The sequence below is a fragment of the Nelumbo nucifera genome, chromosome 3, assembly GCF_055504915.1.
Source record: "Nelumbo nucifera cultivar China Antique chromosome 3, China Antique-T2T, whole genome shotgun sequence".
Taxonomy (NCBI): domain Eukaryota; kingdom Viridiplantae; phylum Streptophyta; class Magnoliopsida; order Proteales; family Nelumbonaceae; genus Nelumbo; species Nelumbo nucifera.
In genome coordinates, this window is record NC_142651.1 from 92,344,115 (window position 1) to 92,370,645 (window position 26,531).

The 26,531-nt window shown below is 33.7% G+C and overlaps 1 protein-coding gene across 2 annotated transcripts; it reads left to right on the top strand.

The window, feature by feature from the left end:
* The first annotated feature begins 17,506 nt into the window (after window positions 1–17,506).
* Window positions 17,507–25,091, top strand: LOC104609004 (citrate synthase, glyoxysomal). 2 transcript variants are annotated; one of them, XM_010275168.3, is made up of 14 exons: window positions 17,507–17,646; window positions 17,752–18,002; window positions 18,475–18,655; window positions 18,763–18,848; window positions 19,455–19,559; window positions 21,465–21,527; window positions 21,813–21,922; window positions 22,804–22,923; window positions 22,999–23,074; window positions 23,312–23,385; window positions 23,524–23,644; window positions 23,785–23,882; window positions 23,957–24,080; window positions 24,787–25,091. In XM_010275168.3, exons 2-14 carry the CDS (start codon window positions 17,757–17,759, stop codon window positions 24,913–24,915), a joined length of 1,533 nt encoding a protein of 510 aa, XP_010273470.1. In that variant the 5' UTR covers window positions 17,507–17,646; window positions 17,752–17,756; the 3' UTR covers window positions 24,916–25,091. The 2 variants fall into 2 exon arrangements, with proteins under 2 accessions (XP_010273470.1, XP_088756152.1); XM_088900026.1 differs by having other exon boundaries at window positions 17,510–17,646; window positions 17,757–18,002.
* The last annotated feature ends 1,440 nt before the right edge of the window (window positions 25,092–26,531 follow it).

The following is a 26,531-nucleotide window of genomic DNA, read 5'->3' on the forward strand; positions in this document are numbered from 1 at the left end:
TACCAACCAAGTACTTAAACTTTCAAAAACGTGTCAATTTAGTACCTATCATTAACCAGTCATTAAGTGACATGTAAAAGGATACAAATGCCCTTCAAGTGTCATCTAATTTTCTTTATTAACAATTCTTCACATTGGTTCTAATACACAGGATGATGTCGAAAAAGGAAATATCGCCAAAAAACTATCTAGATAACGTCATACTCAAATTTATTTTGTCAAAAACTGATTTGATAGAGAAAAGTAGTGTGTCAAAAACTGATTTGATAAATCAATATTGCTTTGGTTTAATATTGGTTCTTGAGGAAGAAGATGATAAATAGTGTCTTATTTCGATGGGTAATGTTAACATTTTCAAAAGTTGTAAGTCGCACATGTCATAATGTGATAGAGATAACTGATGAATTGCTAATGACAAGGACTAAATTGACACATTTTGGAAGTTTAGGCACTAGATTTGCATGTTTTAAAGTTCAGGGACCAAAGTGAGACTAGGCCCTGAGAAAGGCCGAAAGTTACTACAACTATAAAGAAATTGATCTCAAAATCTCGAATTCACCACATCTGCAACCACATTGGGATTTGCAACAAGCTCTCCTCACAAATCTCATGATCATCTTAGTGGATGGTTCCTGGAGTGCCACCACACAAACTACTCTGGGTAGTTATTAGAGGCTTACGAAAGTTTTTTTGTATGGGTATTAAAGCAGGTTTTTTGCTTTCGGATGCCAAGGAGGTATTGATGAAGCTGAAAGGAACAGACAGGCATATTATGTGGGATCTACAGGCCTTATATGACCACATATCTGAACTTCTCTCTTTTTTTTATAATATTACAATTCTGTATATAAACAGGGACTTAGTAATGCCAGCCCATGATCTGGCAAAATGAGATAGGCATAGAAACTTTTTTGTGAATAGCAATGCCAACTCGATAAACTTAGCTCATATTTTTTTGGAAACTTATAAAAAAGGGGCCTACATGCTCCCTTGATTCCCTTCAATGAATATCCAATTGCATCTCTATACTCTTTGTCTCATGGAAGGATGTGAACCAAAGAGCTGAGTTGAGGTTTATGGCTCGGTCCTAACTCAAGCTTGTCATGAGATTGCATTCCCAAGCTCAATCTCTACTTATCCAACAACTCACTTAAATCTGGTACATTATTAATCATTTTCATCAAGTAGAGGTACAACTTAGACCCAAGTTAGCATTTTACACAACTTCGAGTTAGGCCCATGGTTTTGAAAACCAAATCGAAAATGGAACTGCTTTGACCATTGGTTCCTAGGTCAAACAGTCCAACCTTCTAATCCAAAGCTTGGTCAGATGATTTTTTAGTCCAAAATTGGACCTAGAGCCATGGCTGATTCCCAAGTCAATTGGTCCAACTATTTGTCCAACCCGGTTTTCAAAGTGATGGTTGGGCCCATTCAAAATTTGACAGAAGCATAATCTAAGCCCACCCAAGTTGCACCCCTTAGCACAAGTATTTCAAATCAAAGTTGTTCCACCTAGAAGACCTAAAAAGAAGAAGCATAGGCTTGGCTTCAACTTGCTTGGAAGGGCTTTAGCTTTGATTGAGTAGCTTTCACTTAGCTGCTTTGGGAGGAGTTAAGAGTCTATTTGGCAGGGCTTCAACATTGGTTGAGTGTGTTGATTGAGCTACTTCGAAGAAGCTACATGAGATAACTTCACTAAAAAGTCGATTTTGTGGCTTTTGTAAGTCTATTTCAGACTTTTCGGGTTTTTACCAAACATGATTTCACAACTTTCAAGTTTCTTAGTTCACGTAATACCAAAAGTTATTGCATGAAATCCATCCCAAATGACTAATTGTAAGGAGACTAACCTAAGTAGCACAACGGACTAAAGATTGAGGCCCCACAAATCGAGTCCGCGGACCTCCTAAAAGAGGAAAAATCCTTAAAAGAAGATCACAAACACACACAAGCAAGAGAAATAGAATAGTCACAGATTTGCTGAAAAGTGAATTCACGGATTATGTTCACAAAAAACAAAAACTGGGAACACAAGCGATTGTGACAAACAGTTATGAGCAAGGTTCAAAGTATCGGAAACGATAAATGTATCAGAAAGGCAATTTTAAGAGGCGTATAGGGATACGCCTTGGATATGCATGTGTATTGGAGAAAAATTAAGACACGAATAGATATGCATAGGAACACTATAAATACTTCAATAAATCATAAAAAAAAATTGCATCAATAACACTAAATATAAGGCCTCAGTGAGGTATACATACATTAAATTAATATATTTTAATGATTTTATGAAGAAATACATCGCAATTAATTATAATTTCATTAAAAAAACTATGTGTAACTATAATTTATAAATTCTAATTCTTAAGATTTAAGGAATGGGAAAAAACCCAACCATAAAGCATGCATTAGAACAACTTCTAAGTGAAAATATTGTTAATAATTTTTTATTAATTACTATTTATTTTTTATATTCAAATATTATAAAAACAAATAAGCATTGTACAATATATTCAAAAAAATAATTATTGAAGAAGAAATTTCAATTACTCTTAGGATATGATAGATCATACATATATCTATTATATATTCAATCATTGTGATTAGTTCATAAAGTATAATTAATTATTATTTATTTTTAAATTTAAAAAGTAAAAAAGATTATTGAAGAATAAATTTCAATTATGATGTGATAGATAATCCATAGATCTAAAACATATTAAGTATTAATAGGCAAATAAAAAATTAATTTTTTAATTTTTTTTGTTATTTTATATTTTTCCCAAATCTCTTCATAAAAATTCCATAAATCCACTCATAACAGAAAAAATAGTTATTTTTTTAATATAAGAAATATAGATCAACATAGATTTAAACATTTTTTAGATTTCAGTAAAAAAAGAAATCACAATATATTATGAAAATTTGAAAAAAAAACTTACTTATTTTTGCCATATTTTTTCAAAACTTGAAAAATCTTCAAGAAACGTTAATGATTTGCACTTGTTTCTTGTGTTATTTTACATATCTAGCACTCTAAGAATGAGGCTTGGAGTTTTAGATTTATTTGGGGGTGAAAGAAGGCTTTCTTACCCCCTTTTTTTCCCATTTTTGCATGTATCTTTTTCGTAGCGTATCCATCAATACACACCCCTGATATGACCCAATACAATTTGATACGGTGGAAAAATATGATATTATCGATTTTTCACCATATCTTGTATTGGCTTTTAAAAGATAGGATACAATACGCCCCATATCGGGAGTATCATATCAAATTTTAAAACCTTGGTTATGAGTCACATAACATGTCCCCTCAAGCGCAACACATGGTAGTGCGAGAATGGAATAAGGTAAGCCTGCTCCATGAATTGTAGCATGAATAGCAACAGTTTAAAGACCCGAACTTTCAAGAATCTCTAATAAACGCATAAGCAAAATTGACTCTCCCTTTCATCTATAAATAGGAGGGTCCCTCGATGCGATACAGGGATACACATAGAGAAACATATCAAATGTCATAATATTCTCAAAATCCTTATCATTTTTTGCCAATTCTTAAAAGTTCCTTTTTAAGCTTTCCTGTTATTCTCCCCCTTTGCATCCTACTCACGCTTTCCAGAGAGCTAAGATTGTTGTACAATGCCCACCTTACACTAATAAAACTGGATTCATAAGAAAGTCAACTTTGGATAAATAAAAGCTTATTTGGACTTCCTAAACTTTCCATCAAACATAATTTAGGGTTTCCCTATTGGGCCAACTTGCAAAGTCAAAAGTTGTTGTGTAAAAGACCTATTAAAATGAGTACTTAATGAGATTAGCCACCTCCGCTCATCAGCATTATTACACCCCACATGGTGTAATGACATTGGGGATTGGTCGGTTCATATCCTTTAGTTGCATTCGAATCGGATATGGATTTAATCATATATGATAAGATGGCCACTCTCTTTCATTTTGAAATAATTTAATGGATTGAGAAAAGTATTATTAAAATATGAAGTTGGGCAGTTAGCCAAAATACAAAAGAAAAATTGGACAACTCTGCTCAAGTAAACAAATTATGGTAAAGAATTAATTGGTTTGTGTTTTTATGAAATGACAAACTAGCTTATCAATTAGGACCATTTGATCTATTGAGTTATTTATCGTATAATTTATCTTACTCCATGTGGACAAGCAGTCAAATATATTGTATTTGCATAAATCATATGAAACTGGAAAAGTAAATACATTAGATGCCTCTAAAAGATTCTTTTTGGAACATATTTAAGGAATCAGTTTGCCCACGGGCGGAGATAGAATTTTTTCTTGAGGGGGTCAAAACCTACAAAACATGGCTAGGGAGGCCAAAAGCTAAAAAACATGGGTATAGGGGTCAAAATATAAGTGGAGTTTAATTGGGTTTTGTGGGAATTTTGAAGGCATAGGGGGGGCCATGGCTCCCCTCTGCCACCCCTGGCTCCGCCCCTGAGTTTGCCATATAAACTTGCACGTAAATGTTTCAGATCCATTTGGTAGAAAACCTTCTCTCTTTGGATTGTTTTATTAATGTAAATTGATTGAAATATTTAACATGTTGATATATTTTAGATAGGAATGGCAAATGAGGTAGGATCATACTCTTCATCCCTGATCCTAACTTTGAAACAAGTATTTGTCTCTAACCTTGATCTAGGGATGGCGATTTTCCCCATCCCTGAAGAGGACCCAACTTCCCTGACCCAATGGGGACATCGGGGTGGGGGTGGGGACGGGGATTAATAGGAATCCTCGATCGGGGTCAGGGTCAAGGCTGGGGATTGAGGTTCCCGACCTTGACTATATATATAAATCTTGTTTATATTATTTATACATATATATATATATATATATATATATCAAAACATATTTAAAACATTATTTATAATTTAAATTTTTATTTATTTTAAGTAAATTATTTAAATTTTCCAAAAAAAATACTATTATCTAAAAAAATTTGGGTCCCCGCAAATTCCTACCTTAATCCTTGCTAGGGATAGAAGTTACCCCCCATCCCTAATCCCCAACAAAGAAAGGTTCACTATCAAGGACTTGAATCGCCAAAGTTTTTTAATTATTTTTTTTGGAAAATAGTTTTGCTCAAAATAAAGGAAAATTGTAAATATATTATGATATATAATATAAATAATTAATATGAATAACATTTAATATATAAAATCAATATTAGGGTGGGGCAGTTTACTCCCCATCCCCACCAAGGTAATCTCTATCCTGATGTCATTGAGTTGGGGAGGCTGGATACCCAAGGGGTACGAGGAAAATTGTCATCCATAATTTAGATATTTTTAGATATTTTATAAGGAAATACTTGTTTTTCTTGTCATTCTCATCAAAATTAATAAATTGAATTGAGTAAAAAACAAAGTTCTTTTTTGGTAAAAGAGAATGAAATAATAGCAAAAATATTTTAGACTAAAAAATTCTCTATAAAGTTATACTAACCATAACAAGGGGATGGTTATTAGTTAAAACAGAATATGTTCCTTTATGTTGAGAAGTTTTAGGGGCAAATTTGTAATATCATGAAGTTATGAAAAAATTGTAAATCATAAATGAAAGGAATTAGTAGTTCACCTTGGTGTGAAAACTCATGTCTAGGTGTTCTTGTGCTTAGTTTATGGTTGTTCTTAAAGTAAATGGTAGTACTATTGATTGTCCTTTGTTTCTTTGTATGGTTATCTTAGTATTAAAATATGAGATAAATTTGTTTAGGATCTTTCATATAAAATATTATACTTTAGCATGATATTCTATTCACAAGAAATCTACTTTACTAAATGTTATACCCTTTGTGAAGAAGTGATATCTTACTTTATAGAAATTTGCAACAAATGCTAATGACAAATAAAACCATTTACATAATAAATACCAATATAAGAAACTTTTGGATACTCCATTTATAGAAATTCTCCATGCATAACAATTGAGAAATAAATATAGGCCTTTCGTGTGAAAATGTTACTCATATACACAAAATTCAACAATAAGATCTTAGAAATCTCTTACAACACGAACATATGGTGATAGCATTTAGTTTATGATCTTAAACATATTTGCTGAAATAATTTATAGAAACATATGTTGGAAGGGTTAGAATCCATCTTATGGATAGCCGAACCATATTAGATGATTGGGCAAATTTTCATAAATTTTCTAACTCTTATGGGCATCAATTTCCCAGTGTTTTGAAAAACCGCATTTTTCCGGATCGATCTTGCATTGAATCAGACCATATTTGAAACCAAATAAAAATTTGAAATTATACCTGATATAGGTACCACAAGCACAGATCCCAAGGTGAAAGTTCACATCCAATATAAATCCCAAAACTAGCCTCTAATTGAAGGATGGCGTAGTGTATGGGAAAAGCCGATTTAGTAACATGTTTTCAGCAAAATTGCTATCCAACTTGCTTGGATTGAGTAGAATGTGTGAGCCTGATGCTCTTCAACATTTTTCTTGCAAAAACTAGAAGAAAACTGATAAAAAATCAGTTATTGAAAACCTAGGTCAAATTAGGGTTTCTTGGGAAACAAAAGAGAATATGAAAGGACAAGATAGAGAGGTGTTATAGTCTAGTTCACCATCTTCTTTTTTTATCTCTTAATGGAGCACTCTCCTAATATAATTACGAGATTATATAGATCTAAATTGGATTTGAACTCTTTTAACAATTAAACATTATCCTCTTAAGAGGATAAGTGCTACATACCTAATACCAAACCTAGATTTGACCCATATCACATGAGTTGTCTTGTGACGACTTAATTAATCTTATTATTATTAGGCTTTTGGCCCATTTTTTCAAAGGCTCACGACCCTAGGTGTTGCAAGGCCACATTAGGCCTGATATTGTATGGTGTGGGACCCCATAAAGGTCTCTCTCAAGTCCATAAGGGTATGGCCCCATCTCTGTAAGAGGCTAGGCCGAATTCACTGTTGAGAGTAGTGAACCCCTAAGTCAATTAGCATGAGCTCAGTTTGGGCCCAACATTTACACCTAAATGATCATTGGGTTCAGCCACCTATGAAGACACAACGATAATAGACTTAAGTGAAATAAAGCCCATCAGGTAATCATCCATGTAATGGCCTCTTACACTTAACCTTTCGGCCAATAATGATCAAAACACTACTTGATAAGGAAAGACCTCACCCTGACTGCAAGATGCAATGTCACACTTTTTGCACAAATGGATCTCGAGATTAAAACCTTTTTCATAAAACAGTAGTATATATATATATATATATATATTTGCAAAACCAGATTTCAAACATAGGTGAAATCCACTACCGACAGTTTAGGTTTCCATGAAAAAGAGTGTAAACCCTGATATTCACTTTGTCTGACAAAGGGGTCGATCCTATCACTATGATCACTAGGGGTAACAATGGTATTCAAAAATCCGATTTTGAATTCAATATTCGACATAATCGGATCGAATTTGGATAATTCGAGTATCTAATCAGTCAAATTTGGATATTCTATTCTTACCGAATAGTTATTTGGATTTGAATTCGGATATGATTTGATTTGATTCGATAAATATTCGAATTCAACCGATTATTTAATTATTATATATAATATATAAATTATTTTATATAATTTATATAAATAATTTATATTATATACTTTATATCAATAAAATATTTATTAATTATCTAAAATAATTAATTAATCGAAATCAAATCGAATCGAATTGAATACTCAAATATTTAATCAGATTCGGATACCGAATTTTTTAATCGGATTCGAACTCGGATATTGCCTGGTCCGATTTGAATTCGATCCGTTTATACCCCTAATGATCACCCACTCAAGTGAATTTTTAAACCACCCTAACATACCCAAGTATTTGACCCTTGATGGATCTCAGTAGTGGGCATATCAAAGACAACCAAGTCCAACACCTAGAGCAACACCATAATCAAGTCTAGGGTTATATATAACTTTCCAGCTTTTCCCATTTGTCTCTAAGGTCTAGGGTATAATTAGAAATTGGTTCGGGTTCAGAGCTTTTGATAAACACCCACTGATTATGCTTGGGGGTTTAACCCTAGCAACTGAGACAAGTTGCTCCAACTCCTTGGTAGCACACCAGTGTCAGCCTTGTCAGAAATTCAAGATAAACTCCCCAAGTCTATCCAATGGTTGAGAACATTCTAAACTAGCATGGGTATCTCAAGTATCCAATTTAAGGGGTAATACACAGAAACATACCAATATTAATATGAAATAATAATATACTTTATTCATTTACAAATAAATGCTTATGTACATCAATCTGATCGTAGCTAAGGGCATACAACATTTGAGAAAACTTCGGGTATCCACAATATTCAACAATATGGGTTGTCAATAGGGCTCTCTTTGTGTAACATGTCGGTTTACCAAGTTATGTATCTAGCACCAATATTGTTACAAAAACACTTGTTTATTAGTAAAACAATTAGACCTAGTAGTTACTCTATGGTGGTGTAATTCCTGCTTTAGTTGCATGGTGCAACATTCTTAAGTGTTGGAACCACTCCAAAAATCAGAATTTTCTATCTTCTTAAGTTGATCATTTTTCTTGAATTTACTTTGAGTCCAATCTATGTTTCGCTTTTCAAAATATCAATTTTAACTAGACCGTGGGAAATACAGGAGATATATGTTGCATCTAATTCTATGTATCCTAAAAGCCAACTATAAAAGTACTTTGGTGGGTTTACAAAATTATATTATTAAGTAAAGATAACGTTGACCAAATGTTACATGTTTTTTTAGTTGAGAAACTCTACCAAATTGGTACTTAAACTTAGGGGGTGTTTGGTATAGTGGCATTGTGTTGTTTTTGCATTTTGGGTTGATTAATAAACATTTATGAAAAATATGAGTTGTCACATCATATACGAGTGTCATTTCAACTAGAAAATTGCTTTATAAGAAATATCAAATTTGATGTTTTAGGTAGAAATAACATTTTGTATTGATCAACTGAGAACATTTTCAAAATCATTTCAGATGGAAAAAATCTTTCTCATACAAATTAGAATTGCTCAACCCAAAACATAATGGTGACACAACACCACTAAACCTAGTGGTGTAATGTGGGCCATGTTAGGTCCAAGCTCGAGCTCGTAGCCTATGGGCCTTAGGTCAGGCTGGACCTTATTATTTCATTTTTCAAATATTTTTTTTTTGCTACAAAACAATCAAAAACTTAAAAAAATTTTAAAAATAATGAAAACTTGAAGGAAAATGATAAATTCAATTATTGCAACAACAATTTAAAAAATATATTGTAATTTTATTCCATATGAATAATCAATTCATACAATAAAAATATAAAATGATTAAATAAAATTAAAAAATACTATAATAAAATCGAGAATAAAAATTACAATGGAATTGAAATTTTTCACAAATAACTTACAAGATACAGATAGAATTGAAAATCTCAAAATTTATAATAATATAAAAAAAAATTCTTCAAGTCTTCAACTTCAAGTCCTACTTTCCTCTTCTTTTGGTGATACATTGGATGATATGCCATGTCCTTCTTTATCTTGTAATCTATTTTCTGCATCTAGGGGCGGAGGTAGGATGGACCCAAGGGAGCCGTGGCCCCCCTATGGTCCAGAAATCCACACACTAAATACGTTTTTCTATGTAAGTTTCCTCCCTCCCCTCACTTCTCACCCAATGGTTGGCCCCCTATGGCCCATCCATAAGTTTTGGCCTCCTCATAAAATATTCCTGGCTCCGCCCTTGTCTGCATCCAACCAATCTTTTAGATAAATGCACATCTCCAATGTTTCATCTTTCATTCGACTTCTCCTCTCATCTAGCACACTATTTCCTACACTGAAACAAGATTCTAATGCTATTATTGACACTAGTGGGGTTAGTGGATTACATGCCATTGTGCTCTCCACAAAGCTAAAATATAAAAATTCTATATTTCCTCAAATGTGAGAAAACATAGAAAATTATTTTGCAAATAAAAATTAAGGGCTATTACTACTACTACTACTGTTGCTACTGCTATTGTTGTTGTTACTACTGTTACTACTACTATGCTTAGTAGGTGGCACTAAACCAGATTTTTTTTTAATTATTAATTATACATATTAAATAATACCTTTTAATTTCTTCTTTTTTGCTTACCTATATTGGTTGGCACATTTTGATTATATAAATTTAGTATTATATTTACACATTCTAATTTTATCCTACAATCTAATATTACAAATAAACAATATAAAGAGGAAATATATTCCCAATATTTTAAATTTAATTTTCATTTGTTCAATAATATTTTCAAAAAATATTCACTAATTATAAATAATTGATTAAGTAAAACATATGAAATTGGATAATAAATACCAAAAAATGTTTAAAGAATCATTAAATATTTGTAAAATTATCTTATATAATTTCTCATTTCCAAATCAAAATCAATTATCATATTATTTCGCATTTTTATTATGAAAATTTGATATAAATTCTTTATATGGTATATTACTTTATAACATAGCATAAGTGGAATTCCATTTATGTTGGGCATCCAAAATAAACTTTTTATATTTTTTTTCTATATTGATGGCATAAATTTTTAAAATTTGTTTTCTTGGACCTGAAAATCTAATATAAAATACAACTTCTAATTTTTGAAACATGTCCTAAAATAATATTTAAACCATCTTGTATGCAAAATTTTAAAATATAACAAGCACATCTAATGCGTAATAACATTCCTTCTAAAATATGTTTTAATTGAGATTTTAAAACACTTTTAGTCATTATATTATCAGAAGTAATTGAAACAAAATTATCTTCTATACCATAATTATTTATAATATTTAAAATATTAGTTGCAATAGTTGGCCAGTATGTGACCATTCTAATATTATAAAACTTAAAATTCTTTTGTTCAAAATCCAATTTTCATCAATAAAATAAACAACTATAGAAATATAACTAATATTAGGCTATGTTTCGGAGTGCTTAAAGGTAAGTGCTTATTGGAAATAAGTGATTATTTGGGCGGAGACCACACCATAAAGCACTTATTAGTGTTTGAGAAATAAGTGCTTATTTTAAAAATAAAGGTTTATTTTTTTTAAGCCCAAATTTCCATATGCTTTTAAGTGCTCATACAACAAGCATTTATTCATTTTTTTCTCTCATAATTGTCCTAGTGAATTTTTAGAATACCAATTATAAACCTTTTACAAAAACAATTTTACAAAGGCACTTTTATGAAAGTAAAGATTTTTATGAAAACACTTTTATGATAGTATTTTTATGAAAGCACTTTTATAAAAGTACTTTTATAAAATCACTTTTACGAAAGCACTTTTATAAAAGTACTTTTATAAAAACACTTATATAAAAATACTTTTACAAAAAAGTACTTTTATAAAAGTACATTTATAAAAGCACCTTTGTGAAAGCACTTTTATAAAAGTATTTTTTATGAAAGCACTTTTATAAAAGTATTTTTTATGAAAGCACTTTTATAAAAGTATTTTTTATGAAAGCACTTTTATAAAAGTATTTTTTATGAAAGCAGTTTTGTAAAATTACTTTTGTCAAAGCATTTTTATAAAAGTACTTTTACGAAAGCACTTCTATAAAAGTACTTTTATGAAAGCACTTTTACGGAAGTACTTTTATAAAACACTTTTATGAAAACACTTTTATAAAAGCACTTTTTACAAAAGAAATTTATAAAAATACTTTACAAAAGTGCTTTTACCAAAGTACTTTTATGAAAGCAATTTTGTAAAAGTACTTTTATAAAAGCACTTCTATCAAAGTACTTTTATTCATTCACTTTGGATTAGATGTTTTGAAAAATTGAAAGAAAATGAATGGCAAAAGAGTCACAATTGCTTATTTAAGTGCTTATTGGAGAAAAAGACCACCAAACACCCAATATAAAATAAGTTCTTATTTTTTAAAATAAGCACTCAAATTGAGTGTCAAATGTAAATAAATGCTTATTTGAATAAGTACTTATTTTTAACACTTGATTTTAACATAAGCACTCACAAACATAGCCTTATACTCCTGTTTAGAAGTCTCCTCCATCGGGTGTTTTAAAAATTAAATTGTGACGGTGCCTCATCCCTAGAGACAGAGCAGGTGTAGGGTTTGTGCAGGAGCAATTAATTATGGTCATTTGTGTATGTAATTAATTGTGTAGGGTTTTAAAAATTAATTATGGTCATTTTGTCTATGCAAGAGCAATTAGATTACCGTTAATGTCACCACTAGAGGCCGAAGCAGCTAGTGTTTTGCATGCTTTACTTTTTGCTAAAGAGCTGGGCCTAACCGCCATATATTCAGATTGAATCGGATTGTCTATCCTTAGTGAAACTTCTGTTGGCAAAGTCCAATCCCCCGTGGAATGTTGCCAGTTTAGTTGTAGATTGCAGGAGTTTACTCTATTCGTTTGCAGGAGTTTACTCTAGATTGCAACGAGTGTGGATTTCCTCCTCAGGAGAACCCTGTCCACAACACACTATTCCTGTGAATTGGGAACATCTCCTCTTGCATAATATTATGTAGAGGATGAGATGTTCTCCATGTGTGACTGCGATAAATGTGGGCAGGAGATCTGGATTCGTTCACAATGTAGCGAAGGTTGCTTCTCTGATACAAAGCTTTCTTACTTCGTCTTCTTTACCTGAGTTTATTGTTGATCTTTCGTTAAAAAGCTTTCCACCATAATTAAAAAAAAATGGCCATCGCCACCACTATTTTGATAGTTATAATCACTTTTACATTTATTGCAAATTGCTCTCATGCCCATCTAATCCTTGATGGTAAAATATTTCCAAACCTTGCTGGTTTTCTTTTTTGGTGCCTTAGAATTACTAAGGCCAACATCATGTTGGGTTTGTTTAGTAGCGGTAGCGCTAGTTCCGACATTGGTAGTACTATCATACTATGAGTGAGAATGTGAAATTAATCAAGGGAAACAAAGTAAAAGGGGGTGTGAGAGGAACCGGTCATTTTAATAAGCATTAAAATCTAAAATTTATAAAAAAATCCAACTAACCCAATAATTGCACTTCAGTCCTTGGAGTTCGGCTCGCCGATTCAGTATTTCAACTTGGATGCAAAGCTTTAAGTCTCCTAAATTGCCAACTTTAACTTGAGACACTTGATCAAGCTTCCTTGTTGAAATTAAAAAAATAAAAAAAAAATTAAGAATATGACTATATGAGAATAAAGTAGTATGAGAATGAGAGATTGTATTTGATTGAATGATTGCTGTTGTGATGAAAATGAGTAAAGGTTAAGGTATTTATAGGGGTTAGAAATAATTGAATTAATCAAAATACCCTTCTAAACTAGTTATTTATAGTTATTAAAGGGGTATTTTGGTCATTTAAAAATATATTTATCACTTTACTTGAAATGTCCCTTAAACTAGCTATTTATAGCTTCTGGGGGCATTTTAGTCATTTTTTGCACCCCTTTTGATAAAATACACAAATACTCCCTAAAATAACTATTTATAGTTGTTGGGGGATATTTTGGCCATTATACCCCCATATAGACATTATATAACGGCTAGAAAACAATTAGTTTTGGTTGGGCCAGGTCATGTTGTGTTGGCATGAACCCACATGGATTGTGGGTCGGCATGACCGATGAACCACAAGCCCTTAGCCCAATCTAGCCCCAAGGGGTTGTTCGTGCTTGGCATGACCAGGCGGCCTGACCCATTTTACACCTCTAACTAAACCAAGTATCCCTTTAAATTAACCATGGCAGCAAAAATTGCATTTCATACTAAAGCAAAGCAATCGTGCAACTTGGATCGGGTCTCTGGTAGAGAATTTATTAAATTATCAATAAGCCTAAACCCTAACATGAGCCTTAATTAATGTAGTTGAAATTCACCACCACAATCTGACTTGCACTACTACTAAGAAAAAGCAAAAACAAACAATTAAGAACTCTAGATATACTACAAATAAAGTGTATACAATGGACAACCAAAGCCAATCTAAACACATCAGTAATTTGTATGGTTGCGTATTCTGCAACCATGGTCGCAGTTTCACAGTCACAGACAATTTAGAGACCCCTCAATTAAATGTGAACATCACAATGTTTGCAATAAATTCAAGTCGGCACATCAATTGATTTTTTTTTTAATTTCAAGAAATGGTGTATTCACATTTCATTAGGGTTCGCATGCCACATGGTAGTGTTCATTTATATCATTTCTAGTGGATATGTTTTGTATTTTCTTATCTTAAAATGTCACGCCAACAGAAAAAAGTAAAACAAATTATTGGATATAATTGTTTTTTCTGAAAATAAAGTGTGAACATTGGTTTGATAAATTAAGAAAAACTTTATTTCTAAAACCAACAAAAGATGATTTGAAACAAATATATGCTATAGCTTTTGTATGATAGTAAAGAGCTACTATTTGGTTTGTAGTATATGAATATGCCAAAATTTTCTATAAATTCTTTGACAGCTTGCTGCTTTAAACAATTATAGATAGACCATATCCGCCATATTTAAATGAATTTTGGTCCAAGGTAGAAATAAATAAAAGTTAGAAAACAAAACCAATAATAAAGATAGGGGGAGAAAGGTTTATGCTACATTGGAAATGAATTATTTAAGCAAGACATGATAAACAATAGATAAAAACATATTTTCTAGGTATGCTTTCATGCAAGAAATGAATGAATGTATTTAGGGGTGTCAATTGAACTCGATTTGGTCCAATCCAATTCAGTCCAATGTGAATCCATTACAAATGAATCAGGTTCAATTCAATCAAATGAATATTTTTAATCATTTTAGATTGGTCTAATTCAATGTCTAGACCATCTAATCCATTCAAATTCGCTTTAATTTAAAGGGATTTTTAGACTGCACTCTATCTCATAATTCTGATTTGAACTGCAGACTTACAATAATTCAAAATTATAAACACCTCCATGGCTCCACCTATAACACCCATATTTGCCTGTGAATTGAAATAAATTCCGAGCTGGCACCTACTCCCAACTATACCATGGAGGTAGGATTTCTGGGGTGGACTGAACAGTAAAAAACCCTAATTTAAAAGGATTTTAACCCAAACCCGATTCATTGACACCTATATTCTTATCTTATATATCAATGAGCCAGATATTGGCTTAACCCAATTACCCAATCCAATATAAATTTATTATGGATGGATCATGTCTAATCCAATCTAATAAATATTTTGGACTAGATTGGTCTAGTCTAATATATCTTGTTGATCCATCCAATCTGTCTAAATTGATTTTAGACTGATCCAGTCCAAAACAGATCTATTGACACCCTTAGATGTGTTGATGTCTAGGTGTGCAACACCAAAACCCTAATTTGGTAATCTAGAGATTTCTTACAGAAACACAAAATAAGGGATTCTAAAACGTGAAAACCAAGCATTTATTTAGAATCTTTATTCAACTTTTTTATTGCTGTAGTTATTCAACTTTAAATTAATTAATTGTCTTAAAAGCTGATATGAAAACAAAATTTCTTTTTAGAGGCGGTGGGCAATAATGGTTCACTCATTTGGGTAAAACAAATGAGTCAATTTGCGATATCATAAATTAAAGAATAAATATATAAAATATAAATAAATTATAAAAAATTGGATAAGTCTCTAATATCACATAGTCATTCTATTAAACAAAAACAATTGTGAAAAATAATAACCATTGTTATCATGATAAAAAAGATTAACCTGTAATGATTAGATGTTTTTTTGGAAGAGAGCGAATTAGGGGTGAAGTATTGCTTCCAATTGATTATTTCAACAATGGAGCTACATTTTTTAGATGGTGGAGATTGGGGCCAATTAGGGGTGTTGATTGGACTGGATTTGGTTCAATCCGATCTGGTCCAATGTGAGTTTATTGCAAATGGACCAGGTTCAATCCAATTCAATGAATATTTTAGATTATTTTGGGTCAGTTCAATTTGTTTAAATTCGTTTTAATTTATATTAGTTTTAACAAAAATCTGATTCATTGTAATCTATATTCTTATTTTATATCAATAGACTAAATATTGGTTTAATCCAACCCAATCCAATATAAATTCATTCTAGACAGACCAAGTTCAAATCAATCCAGTAAATAAATACTTTGGACCATTAAATCTAAAATAATCTAATTAAATATGTCTTATTGGTCCGTCTAATTCATCTAAATTGATTTTGGAGAAATACAAATCAGCCCAACTCAAAATTTATTAGGCCTAAAGTACAGGGGGAATACATCCTCACTGTGAATTTATGCCAAAATCACGGGCAGGATATGATTTATGGGGGGACAGGGCTAATTGTAGGGGGGCTGGAATTCAGAATTCTGCATGTGTGTTTCCCTATTTTTCCCAATTTTTGGTTTGTGAAGGGTCCCATCCTAAACTGATCTATGAACGCCCTTAGGCCTTAGGGCGAAGTGAGATGAATATTCTTTTTTTTTTTTCTACTGGTGAAGGGATAATATCGATTGCAAAGCTGACGAGGCAGGTTTGTACTAATCCTTCTTCTAGTAAGAGAATCAGAGAGTCAGAGTACGAGTTTAATACTACCACCTCCATGGCGTTCAGAAATCAGAAATTTGTTTTGGGAGTTAACCTACAAACCCTAGATAAGCGCAAGTTGCGCAACACAATCAAGTGTCAATGTGGACTTTATTACCACCCTTCTACGGTTTTACTCGTAATATTGGGCCAATCACAAAACACCAAGTCAGCTAGCTATGCACATATGTTGTCATGTGGCAAGTTTAGGTGGTTAAATCATGACCGGTCCACGACTCTTCCCGTTTTAACTTTTAACCTGTCTACGGTGGATTTTTTTCAGACATGATCTACTTCCGTAGCAGCTCATGTAAAGGGAATTGAATGGCCAATGACGATACACCACGTCAGCTTCGTACACGTTGGTTCCACGTATCAGGATGACGTGGCATCATCCGGTTGTTGTACAGATCAGAGATTACGTGAGCTAGTCTATGGGTGACGTCAACCTCTATGTCATCCTTTTTGCCGCATCCCGATGCGTATATCTGGAGGAGCATATCTACTGCGACCATGGTCACGGGATTCCCTGTGACTGCCCAATAAAAACACGAACGCTTAAACCTTGAATTTATTCATCCGCTGACGTGTTCGTATTTCATTTGAGGGATTGCAAGGGAGTCCTGCGATCCTATGCACTGAATCTTCTCATGCTCAAATTATTGCACTATCCCAAAGTGGGTCCCAGATGGGACAAACGGAATCCGGCAAGATCACTAGAATCCATGTAAACCCTATCGCGTTGAATCATCTCATAAGCTCCATCACCGTTGATGCATCAATAGTCAATCATTTTCTCATCATCAAGATTATCTACCGTTGATCAATTGACTAGTTATCTATAAATTCAATGTTTTCTATATCTAAGCGACTATCCACGTTTGATTTTGCCTTTGGCGATATCTATTTAAGCAACTAGAAAACGAAACTCTCCCTGTTTTCCTGTCTCTGTCACGAAATTGCGAGAAAGCAAAGCGAGCGAGAACGCCGAGAAGGTCAGACAGGTACGAGAAAGCCTGATCGCTGTGGGTTTTTATATATATAAGATATATATTTTTCTCTTCTGAATTGCTTTCTCTGATTTCTGCAATTGGGTTCTGAATTGTTAGTTAAGATGGGAAGTGTTGATCCGTCAATGGTGGTCCGGGGGCGGTTGGCAGTTCTCTCAGCTCATTTAGCCGGTGCTGATACCGCCGGTTTTTCTCCAATTTTGGATACTTCATGTGTTTCAGCTCAGGAAATCGTGCCACCGCCGCGGAATCTCAAGGGGACGTTGACGATCGTTGACGAGAGAACTGGGAAGAAGTATCAGGTTCAGGTTTCTGAAGAAGGAACAGTGAAAGCTTCGGACTTGAAGAAGGTAAGGCTGGAATTATTTTGATCGTAATTAACTGTCTTCTCGAAAAGTGTCTTGCTTTGACTAATTTGTGTCCTTCTGAAACTGGGTTGATTAAGTGATTGTTATATCTGCTTTTCTTTTCTTTTACTCGTGTCGTGGATTTCTTGTTCCTGGTGAATGAATTTGAGTTCTCTATTGTGCTTGGGGTTTTAGCACTTCTAGATTTGTTTTCTAAATTCTGAATGAACGCGTATGGCCGATATGTTGTTCAAGTTGTGATTTAGATAATGGCGTGGTTGAACTTAGAACCCTACCATTTGTGGAAAATGCTTTCTGGTATATTTGTGCTATTCTATTTTATTTTTCTTCTTGGCCAATTCACTATCGTCCTTTTTTTGTTTTTTGTTTTTTGTTGTTGTTTTGTTTTTGTTTTTGTTTTTGCTTTTTTCTTTTGTTTTGCCTAGAGTTTTACTTATAGTTTGTGTAATTACAGATAACAACTGGAAAGTACGACAAGGGCCTTAAACTTTATGATCCTGGATATCTTAATACCGCTCCTGTGCGCTCGTCAATTTGTTATATAGACGGAGATGAGGGAATTCTTAGATACAGAGGTTACCCGATTGAGGAATTGGCCGAGAGCAGCACCTTCCTGGAAGTGGCCTATCTCTTAAGTAAGTATGCGTGCAAGTCTGCAAGAGTTGTTGTGCATATATATATATATATATATATATATATATATATTCAGTTGATAGATCTATTCCCTTTCTCCTTTTTACAGTGTATGGGAATTTGCCTTCTCAAAGTCAGTTAGCAGAATGGGAGTTTGCAGTATCTCAACATTCAGCTGTTCCTCAGGGGATTCTGGTGTTTATCTGTTCCTTTTGTTTAGGCAACCCAAATTATGTTTGCCAATTTCAAGTTTCTAGTAGATCGGTTTCTTTTATTCGAGTAATTAGTAGCATTGGCCAATATTTTTTCCTTTGATGTAATAAAAAGATTTGGTAACTTCTGCAAGTGTGGATCCATAAATGTTGTATGCTGTTGCCGTTTAGTAGTGAGAGGAATGTCAACAGGAAAGACTTTTGGTTGAAAGTACATAATTATGGAACTATACCGAAAGATACTGATTAGGTCTAGAGGATTCCATACTCTGGGGAAAAAGGGGGAAAACTTTTGTTTCATCTTCTTTCATGAATAAGCTGGGTTAACACTGACGTATTTCACAATAAAGTTCACAGAAGAGCTACAATCTGAGACCCTTATCTTAGTTTTTTTAAGATCATCCTGCATCTGGAATGAACTCCTTAAATTGAAGAAACCTAGCATCCTTGTCATTTTGAAGGGTATTCTGGAAAGACCGACTGTTTTCATTTTATTTCTGTAATTAGAGTAATGCACCTATATTACTAAATCAAATAATATTTTTTTTTTCTTTTCTAATATATGCTTTTTTATATTTCTCTTTTGTAGGACATCATACAAGCAATGCCTCATGATGCACATCCAATGGGTGTGCTTGTCAGTGCCATGAGTGCTCTTTCTATTTTCCATCCTGATGCTAATCCTGCACTCAGGGTAAGTTGGTTATTTAAACTTTGGTCTTTAAAGTCCTACTATTGATCTCTTTTCCTCCCAAATAAGCACTTATGCATTAGTAACATTTTATTATCTAAAAGATTCCTATTCCAAGTTTTTGAGCTCTAGAATACTGGCAGATAAATTGATCTGACTACCTTTTATATGGAAACACTTAGCAAATTTATGAATCTATTCAGCTCATATCAGTTCATCCTGAACTTTGTATTTTGACATTATTTGTTTAGTTTATCCTTATATCTGATTGCAGAGAGAATTTACTCTATTGAAATTTCTCCTGCACAGGAAAAAAGTTTTCTATTGTTACCATTTTCAAAATATTCACCAATGGGAACAATTTAGGCTTTAGATTATTGGGTCATGCCCTAGACTTTGAGCCTTTGTAACATTTTGTATATATGCGATCTGACAAATATTGAATTATATATGGTTCTGACTCTTCATTGTCAGCAAAAACTGACTTCAATTTTATTCTGACAGACTTTCTGGCCTTTTTGAATTATCATTGGTTAGGCATAACAGGGTATCTCTTCAATTTCCAATCTGAAACCTAGCATCCCTCCAACTTTTTGATTTTTTGGCCAAAAATTGGTTATCAAGCGTTCATGTTTCTTTTTTCCAGATTTAGTTTGATTTGGTTCATATTACGTAGAAGCTGCATATTTAATTTTGCATTTAACAACCAGTAGGTATTTAGGAGTCAGTTATTGACAGAAATTTTACTACAAGTTGCAGAATATTAACTTTTTTCTTTCCAAATTAACAAAATTCTATTTGGAAGTCAATGGTGCAAAAATTATATGTCAAGGTGTGTGATGCAAGACCGACAGCTCTTATATTAAACTTGTTAGAGTTAGCCGAATAAGGGTAGATTAGTCAACTCACCTTGGTTAAGTTATGAGCTTATGTGGCAGTCTTATTAGAGGTTCTCTGTCCCATACTTAAGTAGGGGCAGTTTAGTCCTTGTACATTTAATTAGAAGCCTAATCACTATTAAGAGGTCGACTGATAGGGTTTAGCTATCAGGTTCGACAGTTCTTTCATCTTCTTCTTCTTCTCTTCTTCTTCTTCTTCTTCTTCTCCTTCTCTTTCTTCTTTTCCTTACTGGTTCGGACTACTGTAGCAACAGTAGAAACAAAACTGATATAGGATATGAAACCAAACTAATGTAGGATTGCTGACTCTGATACCACCTAATTTAGGATTGATATGATCCAAGTTGTACAGATAACATTTGAGGGAGTACTGAAAAGAAAATGATGTTTGTGGGGGCTAGAGGCAGGTTTAGGAAAGGTGAATGAGGGTTTGTCTAGGGCTCCAGAGTTGTATGATTTGATTAGAAAGTTAATCTAGATCAGAAGTTACTACAATTCAATCCTTAATGTGGAGTTTTGCAGTTATGTATAATTTCAGCTCATTGGGAATGTAGAGACTGTAACTTTAAATAAACTCTATAAATATCTTCAAATGAATTAATGGCTTGGCCTCTTAAAAGGCTTTACAGCTCATAATAGATGACTTCAAACTTTCAAGTAAATATTTTACCAATAATGATTTAAAGAGAAAAACAATAATAAAAGAAAGTAAGAACTACTGAGATGGGGGTGAACAGGAGAAGAAGAGAGATTGATTGAGAAAAACTTGTTAGGGAAGTTGACATGCCCCTCTAATATTCTATACTAGGACTGAAACAATAACAAAATTACCCCTGTTTAGTGTACTCAACTTATGGAACTACCCTTGTTACAAAATACTCAATTGTACTTGATCTTCTTTACAAAATCTGGTAAACACCTCTCTCTTTCTCTTAAATTTTATAAACATGTTCACTGATTCTTATTGATCTTCAAACATCTGTGATCATATATTTATTTGTTGAAACAGGGGCAAGATCTTTACCATTCGAAACAAGTCAGAGATAAGCAAATAGCACGCATACTTGGAAAGGTTTGCTTTTAATTTTTCTTCTTTTATGTAATACAATTTAATCTTTTGATTCTTGTTTCTTCTCTTTTTTGTTCTTGTCTCCTTCGTAACTTTCAGGAGATTTGGGTAATTGTAATTATGAATGTGTGCCGTCATAGTTATCATGCATACTGTAAATCAGTTGTGAATGTGGTTGCAGTACAACTGGGGCTGAACAGTGTCAACTTGTTCATAATTTCTCAATTTATGTGTGAAGATCTATAATGTAATTTTTCTCCCTATAAAAAGTCATTTCATATGTTGCAGGCACCAACGATTGCAGCGGCAGCTTATCTGAGGCTGGCTGGAAGGCCTCCAGTTCTTCCTTCCAGCAACCTTTCTTATTCAGAGAACTTCTTATATATGCTGGACTCGTTGTAAGTTTTGATTAAATTAACTTCCTTTCTCGTCATATTAATTAGAACACACACACACACACTCTCTCTCTCTCTCTCTCTCCAGTACCTATGTAATTATGTATTATATGTATGAATTAAGGGAGCCATATTAAAATATAGCTACTTTATCTTCCTTGGCATTTGTTCTGACTTCAACTTGATTCATCATCATCATCTACGCCTTGTCCCATCTATATAGGATCAGCTACATGAATCCTGTTTCAACTTGACTCTACTCAGAAAAAAAAGAAAGGCAGTCATCATCTGGTTTCAAGAAAGAATTTGCTGTATATTTTGACTTTTAGAAGATATTTTGAGTTCTTCTACTTTACTATTCATGAATTATGATAATGAGTTTTGGATATATAGGAGAAGAAATAGATGTAGTAGAAAAGGGAAAATAAAAAATTTGACAAAGATTAAAAAGGAAAACCACATAGGAATATAGATCAGAGATTGGAAAATTTATTACTTTCTTGGATATGAACTAAAAACCCAAACCGCAGAAAAATCTTGGTTTCAATCCAGGTTGGAGCCTACTTACAAGGTGGAATTACCACTTGCATGTCATCATCATGCATGATTCTTCAATTCCATGCATGAATGACCTACCTGACTTGTGCACGTCTGTTTGTGTGTTCTGCTTTGTTGTGTTCGGTTAAAAGGCATACAAGTGGAATGAATGGTGTTTGTCCAGGTTCATGCATGTTTGTGTTGTGTCTCAAGTTACCTGGTGACTCATGAGCAATGAATTTGATTGCCCTCTTCAGTTTGTTGCTCCTAAGAGAAATCGTTATAGAAATATTGGATTCTGGGCTTATCTGAGACCTAATTAGAACTATTTCATTTATAAATTGCAGAGGCAACCGGTCCTATAAACCCAATCCTCGTCTAGCTCGAGCTCTGGATGTTCTCTTTATACTTCATGCAGAGCATGAAATGAATTGTTCCACAGCAGCTGCCAGGCATCTTGCATCTAGGTATGTGTATTAATGTCTGCAATCCAAACAAAGCTGACTTAAGCTTGTACAACACACCTGACAGTACTCTTGCAGTGGTGTGGATGTCTATACCGCTCTTGCTGGGGCTGTTGGAGCATTGTATGGCCCTCTTCATGGTGGAGCAAATGAGGTACCTATTACATTCATCTCTGTGCTTTGTTCTGTCTGTCCATTCTTTTTAAACACAGTTTCTGGGTTTAAGTCCCATACGTTCTGGCATTGAATGGTTTCTAGTTCAAATGAACAGTTATTATATTTGATCTATTTGCATAGTTTTAAATATAGTTAATCTTAATGAATAGCATGATATATGAATAGTGAGTCAATTATCAAACAATGTGGCTTACTTAATTTGTGTTGATCATAGGCTGTGCTTAAGATGCTGAATGAGATTGGAACCATTGAGAACATCCCGGAATTCATTGAAGGTGTTAAAAACAGGTAGTTCCTATTATCTATGCTTGCTCTTCTTTCCTGTCATAAATTTCATGATAGTACATGAAAGGTTATGTTGAACAATTCAATTATCTACTTTAGTTAGTTATATTTATCTTCTTGTATGCTTTGCAACCTGTTCAGGAAGAGAAAGATGTCTGGTTTTGGGCATCGCGTATACAAGAACTATGACCCCCGTGCGAAGGTCATACGCCTGCTAGCAGAGGCAGTCTTCTCCATTGTTGGGCGGGATCCTCTCATTGAGGTTTTCCTATCTCTGTGGATCCCATAAACTCCTTTGCAAAGTCATTTTAGGGATTTTAGGAAGTCAGTTTCTGTTGAGAGCCACAATGGTATTTTGTGTTATCACTGGGGTTTTATTTGCTAGAACTTTATCATTTGCAGGTAGCTGTTGCATTGGAGAAAGCTGCACTTTCAGATGAGTATTTTGTTAAGAGGAAGCTGTATCCCAATGTTGATTTCTATTCTGGGTTAATTTATAGGTATGGCTCAAGGCATCATTTATTTTCTTCTTTGAGTCTTACCAGTGTTAAAATATTGAACATTTGTTGATCAGGGCAATGGGATTCCCAACGGAGTTCTTCCCTGTTTTGTTTGCTATCCCTCGCATGGCTGGCTGGCTGTCACACTGGCGGGAGTCTCTGGATGATCCAGATACAAAGATTATGAGACCACAGCAGGTTAGTCCTGTAGCTCATATCAAAATTATTTTGGATTTGGTGTTTTGACTTGATAGGAATTGTGGAATTTTTATCCATCATTACAAATTGGTAGAACCATATTTTTTAAGCCATACAAGTGACCCATAAAGAATAATAATGCAAATTTATGTGAATGCTGTTCATCTGTTGCAACATGATATCTCTGAGGACTATTTCAATAATTTATCATCTAAAACATTGCCTTTTCTTACCCCTTCCCAAATCTGGGCTCAACTCTCTCTCTCTCTCTCTGTAACATTCCAGTATTTTTCTTTCCTAATTTTTAGCATATGTTGCACAAATTTCCTCTTTTTTCTCTTTTATGTACCTATATTCTCTTGGGATCTTACTTCAAAGCTTAGTAATGCAATTCAAAGAGATGAGGATTATCTGTTATTCTGTTCCCAAGAAAACCGTGATTTCTTACTAGTGTAGCAGTTTTTTTTTTTTTTTAATTTTCTTAATATATTATTTCTCAAGAAATAGGTTGAAAATTTGATGTCAAAAATTAGGAGCCACAATAAATATTACTAATGCAACATACTCTGATGATGAACCAACTTTTTTGCTTCATTTCCTTGAAGCAAATGTCCAGTTGATGGTAAGCAGCCTTTTGTTTTCTTTTCATATTCTTGTTTAAGATAATTCCATGTTATTTCTTAATTTAGTGCCTTGGATCTTTCAGGTGTATACTGGTGAATGGTTACGGCATTATATGCCCATCAAAGAGCGTTTGGCAGCAGAAGCTGACAAGCTTGGTCAAGTTTGTGTTTCAAATGCGTCAAGGCGGCGTTTGGCTGGATCTGGTGTCTAGCTTAAATAAGTATGGGGGCAAGAAATAAACCACCTTTATCCAGCCTTTGGCATCAACATTACCATGAGGGGATGCAGGAAGGCTTGAGATCCTTGTAGGGACAATGCAAATAAATAGCACCATTGTGAAGGATCATTAGAAGTATTATTTAATATATGATCATTCCGTGCTTCAAATTTGTACTAGTTCTCTCTTTGCAAAATGTCAAAGTTACTGAAAGTCTGAAAGAGTAACTTTAGAAATCCAGACTGTTGAACCAGTGGCCTAGAGAGTTCCAAGACCCTACCCCCCAAAAAGCAACCCCAACCAACTAGCCTACTTGATGTTATTTCACCTTTTTTTTAATGGGAAAAAAAAATCCAAACACATTCTAGTTCTAGCCATCTCTCTCTCATAAAAATGTCCAACAAACAATACCGTTTGATATAATTTTGCTGATCTTATTATTCAAATCATACATGTATTATAAAAATATGGAAGTTCATTTGGTTGTTAGTTCCCCAAATCTGAACATTAAACTGGATCTGCCAGTTGTAAAAATCTTAGGGTCTGTTTGGTTCACAGCCAGAATTGGAATGATCTACTCCCATAGTCTGTTTGGTTCAAATAGGAATCGGAATTGGAAGTAAAAATAAACTGGAATGGGATTCATTCCCAAAGGGTGGAGAGGGAATGATCATTCCCTCAAATGGGGGAAATGCCATTTCATCAAGAATGGGAATGGGATTCCAATTCCACCCAATCAAACAATTAGAATCGGAATGGCCTATTCCAATTCTGATTCTAGACCCCTATTCTCCCAAAACAAATGAACCCCAAATACTGATCATGATCCTCGATTGATATGCCCTATGCTTTTTATAAGAAACAAAGAAGTCCTCATGCTCAACAATTTGTCACTTCAAGGAGTCCATCTATGGGTCGGTGATGTTTTGATTATTTGTAGAACACCTAATATTTTGGGGCAATGTATACATATGTCCAAACTGGTTGAGGACGTCCTCTGAGACATCAAGAAGGTACCTCTCCTCCCCAGTATCTTGGTGAGGCATCCATTCTTTTTGGGTTCGGTAATCCCAACTTCAGAACCAGTTCTAATGATACCAATTAGAGCCAGAGAGACCCAAATCTAAAATAGGTTTCCTCCGAAGGGGGGGGGGGGGGACATAGAAGGTTTAGAGAAGCATATGGACTGACTTAATCCTAATGAGATACTTCAGATTTTCCTGAGGATTAGAGTTCCTTAGAATCTGATCCTAAACGTATTCAGTTTTCATGTTTGGGTTCCCTCCAATGATGACCCACAAGAAAACGTATTAATTCAACCGATCGGTGGGCTTCCCTTTCTCCCCTTTTATCTTCTATGGGTTCTGTTGGTGACGGAGAAGAGAGAAGACTGAGTTCCTTTACTCTCTTGTTTATTTTATGTTTATATTTTTGTTTTTTATTCTATTTTTTAGGGGCGTTCATGGGTCGGGTTGGGTCAGTTTGAGTCATTTTCTTCAATCGAAACCGACTGACCCTGAAGCAAAATCGACTCGAACATGAAGGGTCGGTTTAAATATATATATATATTAAACTAAAATATATATTTCTAAATATCTATATATACTTAT

Excerpts from the sequence above, each read along its gene's own strand:
- LOC104609004 (XM_010275168.3), top strand. The coding sequence starts at position 17,757 with ATGGGAAGTGTTGATCCGTCAATGGTGGTCCGGGGGCGGTTGGCAGTT. Across the intron at positions 21,528-21,812 it reads TAGCACGCATACTTGGAAAG|GCACCAACGATTGCAGCGGC; the intron begins GTTTGCTTTTAA and ends CATATGTTGCAG. Across the intron at positions 21,923-22,803 it reads TTATATATGCTGGACTCGTT|AGGCAACCGGTCCTATAAAC; the intron begins GTAAGTTTTGAT and ends TATAAATTGCAG.